At 41.8% G+C, this 8,081-nt stretch overlaps 1 protein-coding gene across 1 annotated transcript; it reads left to right on the forward strand.

Annotated features, from left to right (window-relative positions):
* Positions 1 to 445, forward strand: LOC147429712 (uncharacterized). Its single transcript, XM_086495569.1, has 2 exons — positions 1 to 58; positions 240 to 445. The coding sequence occupies exons 1-2, from the start codon at positions 1 to 3 to the stop codon at positions 443 to 445; spliced, it is 264 nt and encodes an 87-aa protein (XP_086351695.1).
* Positions 446 to 8,081: the final 7,636 nt, after the last annotated feature.

The following is an 8,081-nucleotide window of genomic DNA, read 5'->3' on the forward strand; positions in this document are numbered from 1 at the left end:
ATGGGTCAAATGCCTGCTCATCCTCCTGCTCACTCTTCAACTCTTCTTCAAGAACAAGGTAAACCTCCTGTCCTTTGAACACTAACTTTGGTCAGGGTATTTTCTTCTCAAAATATGAGGTAAATAAAATCAACAATATTGCTAAACAGTCCTCACCTACTCATAGAGAAGTAAAAGAGCCTAAGGTCTTTCCCCTACATCGAGAAGCTAATAGGCATGTTAGCCTTGTGCTTCTGAAGAAGTCGACTCAGATGAAGACACAGGTAAAGGAGAGGGTCGCTATACCTATGAAGGAGTTAGAAGCTTGGCATTCTCAGCTTTAGGACCAGGTGATTATTGGCCTATGCCATGGGGCAAGACCTTCCTTGGAAAATCTCCAAACTTGGGTCACCGAGCAATGGGAGAACAAGAACATCAGAGTTGTGCAAGTTCAATACCTGCCTAATAATTATTATTTGTTTTTTCTTACAATGTAAATGTTGCTATGCAAATAGCTAGCCGAGGCCAATGGATTATCACCTAGATTTATGCTTCAATTCTTCATTGTGACCATTTCATGGGAGCTTGAGAACTTCATTAGCCAAGTGCAAGTGATTATATGAAGAGGGGAAACCCTAATAAGTGGCTTCAAAGCCTCGAACATGCAGTGGAAACAGCATGGCACTGCACTAGCGCCCTGATTTGGAACTGCAGTACCTCCTTTCGTAGATATCCAAAAGAGCTCATTTTTGGCTCTATAAACTCATATCTGTTACCATATACATGTGGTAGTGATATGTGTGAACACACTAGGACTGTCGGGGCATTTTTTTCCTCTTTAGGAGGTATTTTCCCCTGTGCATTGTATATATGCCCATCACTCTAGGGCTATCTATCTTTCCATTGCACACTAAGTAACACACTCTCTATTGTGTGCCTTGAGCTTCCTTCGTCTTCTCCAAGCTGTGTATGTTTTTCCTGCAACCCTAATTCCAACAATTGTTATCAGAGCAGGTTGCGTCCTCCCGAGCTTAGTCACCAGCAGCTCCAGCACACGCTTGCTCATTTTCTCCGATTTCCGTGAGCTTTGGCAAGCGTTTGCAGGTCGACAAATTTTCAGGCCTCTGTTTCCCCTACAGGCAGTACTACACAGGCTATTTCGTCATTTTGTGCAAAATTTTTGTCAGTGCCATTTTTTGCATAACAGGTGCCTTACAGTCTTCTACAGTTTGTGCTATATAGCACGTGTTGTTCCCGCTTTGTTTCTCCTCTTTTCGGACAGTTTTCACATTAGGTGCAGCATTTACCATGGCTGACCACAACACAGATGTGTTCAAGATGTTTGCTGGTAAGGACAGATTGGATGGGGACAATTACCCTATGTGGACTTACATGATGCAACATGTTCTTGTGTCAAAGGGCGTCTAGAATATTGTGCAGAAATTGATGTACATCCTGGTTCTGAGGATGTAGGCGATGTTGCAGGTCTTGTTGCAAGAATTGCTGCTATTAGAGTTGTTTTGCCTACGGCAGAACAAGCTTGTTGGGATGTAAAGGATGCGCGGCTCATGCATTGATTGCGTTGTCTGTGAAGCGCACCATTGTTCCTCACATTTGTTCAGCAAAATCTGCAAAACAGGCTTGCGATATTTTGGATGGTCTTTATGCAAATCGCAATGAGGCTAGAATTGCTTTGCTGCATAAAGAGTTGGAGTCGAAGATTATGCATGAGGAAGATGATATGGACACTTTCCTTGCTGGTGTCAAGGATATCAATGAGCAACTTATTTTTGTAGGTGAAGTCATTTCAAGCAGTTCCCTTGTGCACATTGTTCTTGATGCCTTACCAGATTCTTACCAGACTTTTGCTAGTACTTGGAGACTTATGACCCAAGGAAATCCTAAAGTTGTGAAGTGTGATGCATTACGCACATTGTTGTTGCAAGAGTCACTTTCTAGAAAAAACAGGACTAGGCAGCGTGCATTTGAACAGGCTTTTATTGCTTCTCAAAGAAAGGGTGGTAACAACAATGCAGCCACTTCTTATGGCTCTCCTACTAGTGGCAAAAATTCTGTTCCTAATGCTTTTATTGGCAGCAATTTGTCTAGAAATTCTGGTGATAAGGGCGAAAACAAGATGCGTTGCCATTATTGTAAAACTAATGATCACTTGATCAAGCAGTGTCCTAAGTTGAAGGCCAAAAAGGCTAACAAGAAAGAGGGTGGTTCCACTGCAAATGCTGGTTCCACTACAAATGCAGCCATTGTTGAGTCTTCTATGAAAGGAGACTATGATGCTAATGATGATGCAGAATGGGCTTTTAGTGCAGAGTGCACTTACAATCCTGATGTCCATGATGCATGCATGTCAGTTGTGCTGCAGATTCACATGTGTGGTATTTCGATAGTGGTGCTACAAAGCACATTACCTCACATCGTGAATTGTTCACCTCTCTTAAGTCTGTCCCTCATGGGAATTCAGTCAGTTGTGCCAACAATGCCTCTTCTCCGGTTTAGGGGGTTGGAAAGATTGTGCTTACTACTACAAATGGCAGTTCTTTCACACTTGTTCATGCACTTTATGTACCTAGGATCAAGAAGAATCTTTTGTTTGTATTTGCACTTGCTAGACTTGGACTTGTAGTCAAATTTCTGGATGACAAATGTACAGTTCATGGTCTCAATTTTGGTGATGAAATTGTTGCATCTGGCCTTTTGTGCCGTGGGCTGTATAAGCTCACTTTGTATGACAAGTGTGGACAAATTTTTGCAAATGCAGTTGCAGATTCAAGGGCTATTTCAGATGCAAATCTTTGGCATGCACATTTTGGTCATCTGAATTTTGCTTGTTTGCTGCATTTGCAAAAATCTGATATGGTTGCTTCTTTGCCACCTCTTGAAGCACCTGTCAAACATGTTTGTGAAGGCTCTATTTTGGGTAAAATGCAGCGTTCTAAGTTTCAAAGGATGGTTCAGTTAGGGCCACATGTAGGTTGCAGCTTCTGCATAGTGATGTTTGTGGGCCCATGCAAACTCCGTCCTTGGGCAATTACCTTTACTTCGTGACTTTCATTGATGATTACTCCAAGCATGCATGGGTTTCCGCTTAAAACGAAGTCCGAAGTTTTTATGTGCTTCAAACAATTTCTGGCTATGGCTGAAAATGTCTCAAAATGTACTATGGACACCCTCCATTCCGATCGAGGGGGGGGAGTATATGTCTCATGAATTTAATGCATTTATGGCTAGTCATGGGATAAAACACCAATGTACAATGCCTTATACACCTCAGCAAAATGGTGTTGTTGAGAGGAAAAATAGGTCACTTACGGAAATGGCACGATGTATGGTCAAAAGTCAAGCTTTGCCGCATTCTTTTTGGTTTGAGGCCATCATGTGTGCCACCTATGTACTAAACAGGTGTCCTACAAAAGCTTTGCAGTCTATTTCTCCATATGAAGCATGCATGACAAAAAGCCTTCTATTGAGCACATGCGTGTTTTTGGCTATTTGGCATATGCTTTGGTGCCACAAAAACAGTGCAGAAAATTGGATGATAAGGCTGTCAAATGTATTTATGTTGGTTATAGTGCTGAAATCAAAGGTTAAAGGTTGTATCATCCACAAACGAAGCGTATTCTGGTTTCACGGGATGTAGTGTTTGTCGAAGATTCTATTGAGCCCTTGTTGTCATGTACTAGAGACAGTAATGTAAGCTCACAAGACATTTATGACACTTTGTTGCCTCTTTTCAGTGGTGGAAATACGAATGTAAATTCCAACGAGGCAAATGCACAGCCTAAGGGGGTTTCCGAAAATGTTACATATCAGCCTATTACTGATGCAGATGTACATAATGTACTTGATGAGGAAAGGGCTGAAAATGACCAGGCTAGAGGTATGCCAAAATGGCTGGTGCATACATTGCCTGACAGTAAATTGGATGCACCTTTGTCTAGTCATACTCGTTCAGGCTCTAGCCATGCATCTTATGCATCCGATTGTTATGCTTTGGCTGTGTCCAGCTTACATGATATTGAGGAACCTCTGTCCTTTAATGAAGCACAGAATTCAAAAAATTGGATGGCTGCCATGCGATCAGAATATGATGCACTTATAGAAAATGACACATGGAATTTATGTGATTTGCCTCCTGGCAAAAAGGCCATTGATACAAAGATGGTTTACAAGTTGAAACGCAAGCCGAATGGTGAGATCGATCGCCATATGGCTTGACTTGTTGCAAAGGGTTATGCACAGCAAAAAGGCATAGATTATGAAGAAAATTTTGCTCCCACTTGTCGTATGACTGCTCTGTGTTTTCTATGTGCATTGGCAGCTCATTTTGATTGGGATGTACATCAATCAGACATTGTTACTGCTTTCTTTAATGGTGACATATTTGAGGAAGTTTATGTAACGCAGTCTCGCGGTTTTTCAGGAAAGGACAAGAAGACAAAGTGTGCAGATGTCAGAACGCTTTGTATGGGTGAAGCAATCTCCTCTTGCATGGTATGAGAAAGCTGACGCTCGTTTGGTCAAACAAGGTTTTTGTAACAGTCCAACAGAAAGCACTTTGTATGTAAAGCGTGAGGGTGATGTACTTCTCATTGTGGTTCTGTATGTCGATGATTTGCTTATCACTGCACCAAATGAGAAACATATTGCTGAATTTAAGGCTGATTTGAATGCTACTTTCAAGATGAAATATTTGGGGCTGTTGCATCATTACTTGGGTATACAATTTAAGCAGTGTGATGGTGGTATTGCCTTGTGTCAAAAAAGTTACATGTTGGAATTAGGGTTGCAGAGAAACGCACACAGCTTGGAGAAGATGAAGGAAGCTCAAGGCACACAATAGAGAGTGTATTACTTAGTGTGCAATGAAAAGATAGATAGCCCTAGTGTGATGGGCTTATATACGATGCACGAGGGAAAAAACCTCCTAAATAGGGAAAAAATGCCCCGGCGGTCCTAGTGTATTCACACACATCACTACCACATGTATATGCTAACAAATCCCCCCTGGAGTGATGCGGTGAATGAGAGTTGGCACATGAGTAAAGGGAAGTGCCATGCCCTGAGGACATGATCAGTCCACAAAGGGGAGTAAGCCCAAAGCTTTGCGGAAAGCTTTGAGCTTCTCACGAGACAATGCCTTCGTGAAAATATATGCAAGGTTGTACTGTGTTGGCACATAAACCAAGCTGATCTCTCCTGCTGAGAGACTCTGCCTGACATAGTGGTAATGCACCTCAATGTGCTTTGTGCGAGCATGAAAAACTGGGTTCCTTGCAACTGCCAATGCGCTCTGACTATCAGTGTAGATAGTGTTGGTAGTGTCTTGTCCAACACCCAAATTAGCCATAAGGAGTCTGAGCCATACACACTCAATCGTAGCTATGAAGACTGCCCTGTACTCAGCCTCACAACATGAAGTGGCCACAGTAGGTTGCTTCTTGCTCAGCCATGATATGCATGAACTGCTAAGCATGAAACAAAAACCGCTTGTGGACACTCGTGTGTCAAAACAACCAGCCCAATGTGAGTCCGAAAAAGCATGTAAGTCTGGCGGCAATGATCCCCCCTGGGATAAAACAAGCCAAGATGTAAAGTGCCACTAAGTTAGCGAAAAATCCTCTTGACAGCCTGCCAATGCTTAGACCCTAGGCTATGCATAAATATGTTGACTTGTGAGATTGCAAACTGAATATCTGGCCTCGTGTTGCATACATAAATGATGCATCCAACAACAATTTCGTAAAGAGTGACATCAACAGGATTAATAGCGTCATGAAGACTCAATTTCAAACCTGTTTCCATGGGAGTGGCAATAGGTTTGCAATACTCAAGTCCAAACTTACATAGCAATGTCTCTATGTAACTTTTCTAACACAAGGCAGTACCACCATCATACTACTTAAACTGTATACCCAAGTAATGATACAACATCCCCAAATCTTTCATCTTGAAAGTAGCATTCAAATCAGCCTTAAATTCAGCAATATGTCTCTCATTTGGTCTAGTGATCAACAAATCATCTACATAAAGAACCACAATGAGAAGCCTCACACTTTACATACACTGTGCTTTCTGTTGGACTGTTACAAAAGCCTTGTTTGACCAAATGAGTGTCAGCTTTCTCATACCAAGCACGAGGAGATTGCTTCAACCCATACAAAGCCTTGTTACATTTGCACACTTTGTCCTCTTGTCAAAACCGCGAGGCTGCATTACATAAACTTCCTCAAATATGTCACCATTCAAGAAAGAAGTAACAATGTCTGATTGATGTACATCCCAACCAAAATGAGATGCCAATGCACATAGAAAATGCACAGTAGTCATGCGACAAGTGGGAGCAAAAGTTTCTTCATAATCTATGCCTTTTTGTTGTGCATAACCCTTTGCAACAAGTCGAGCCTTATGGCGGTCGATCTCACCATCCGGCTTGCGTTTCAACTTGTAAACGCACTTCGTACAAATGGCCTTTTTGCCAGGAGGCAAATCACATAAATTCCATGTCTCATTTTCTATAAGTGCATCATATTCTGATTGCATGGCAGCCATCCAATTTTTTGAATTTTGTGCTCTATCAAAAGATAGTGGTTCCTCAACATCATGTAAGCTAGACACATCCAAAGCATAACAATCTAATGCATAAGATGCATGGCGAGAGCCTGAACAAGTACGACTAGACAAAGGTGCATCCAATTTAATGTCACGCAAAGTGTGCACCAGCCATTTTGGTATACCTCTAGCCTGCTCATTATCAGCCTTTTCCTTATCAAGTACATCATGTACATCTACATCAGTAATAGGCTGATCTATAACATTTTTAGAAACCCCCATAGGCTATACATTTGCCTCATTGGAATTTACATTCGAACTTTCACCACTGAAAAGAGGCAATAAAGTGTCATAAATGTCTTGTGAGCTTATATTACCGTCTCTAGTACATGACAGCAAGGGCAACAGAATCTTCCACAAACATTACATCCGTAAAACCAAAATACTCTTTTTTTGAGGATGATACAACCTGTAACCTTTGCTTTCAACACTATAACCAACAAAAATACATTTGACGGCCTTATCATCCAATTTTCTGCACTACACTTGTGGCACTAAACCATAAGCCAAACAACCAAAAGCACGCATGTGCTAAATAGATGGCTTTCTATCATGCCATGCTTCATATGGAGTCATAGACTGCAACGCTTTTGTAGGACACCTGTTGAGTACATAAGTGGCACACATGACAGCCTCGAGCCAAAACAAATGTGGTAAAGCTTGACTCTTGACCATACATCTTGCCATTTCCGTATTTTTTCTTCTTAACAACACCAATTTTTCATGCTCGCACAAAGCACATTGAGGTGCATTACCACTATGTCAGGGAGAGGCTCTCAGCAGGAGAGATCAGCTTGGCTTATGTGCTAACACAGGACAATCTTGCAGATCTTTTCACAAAGGCATTGTCTCGTCAGAAGCTCGAAGCTTTCCGTAAAGCTTTTGGCTTACTCCCCTTTGTGGACTGATCATGTCCTCAGGGCTGGCACTTCCCTTTACTCATGTGCCAGCTCTCGTTCACCCCGTCACTCCAGGGGGGATTTGTTACCATATACATGTGGTAGTGATGTGTGTGAACACACTAGGATTGTCGGGGCATTTTTTCCCTCTTTAGGAGGTTTTTTCCCCGGTGAATTATATAGACACCCATCACTCTAGGGCTATCTATCTTTCCATTGCACACTAAGTAACACACTCTCTATTGTGTGCCTTGAGCTTCCTTCATCTTCTCCAAGTTGTGTGTGTTTTTCCTGCAACCCTAATTCCAAGAATATCAGCTTGAGAAAGGAACGCACCATCACTGATGTGGCATTTTGAGCTACTTAATGCTAATTTAGGGGTATTTTTTACCATTTTAAGCCCAAAAATGCCTTTCCCCCTTGTAAAAAGCCCAAGCAAGCTAGAAAAAATCCCTAAATTTGTTTAAGTACCCTTTGGGATCAAATTTCATGTTGAACCTCATATTTCCACTTGGCATGCACTTTGGCACACCTTTTATGGCCACACATGAAACATATTGTTTTTGGTCAAGA

This window comes from Adiantum capillus-veneris, chromosome 22, assembly GCF_014529385.1.
Source record: "Adiantum capillus-veneris isolate H3 chromosome 22, ASM1452938v2, whole genome shotgun sequence".
Lineage (NCBI taxonomy): Eukaryota > Viridiplantae > Streptophyta > Polypodiopsida > Polypodiales > Pteridaceae > Adiantum > Adiantum capillus-veneris.

What these genes read in the sequence shown, in the direction of transcription:
- LOC147429712 (XM_086495569.1), top strand. Translation starts at nt 1, where the DNA reads ATGGGTCAAATGCCTGCTCATCCTCCTGCTCACTCTTCAACTCTTCTT. An exon ending in AACTCTTCTTCAAGAACAAG is followed by an intron (nt 59 to 239) that starts GTAAACCTCCTG and finishes GTGCTTCTGAAG; the next exon opens with AAGTCGACTCAGATGAAGAC.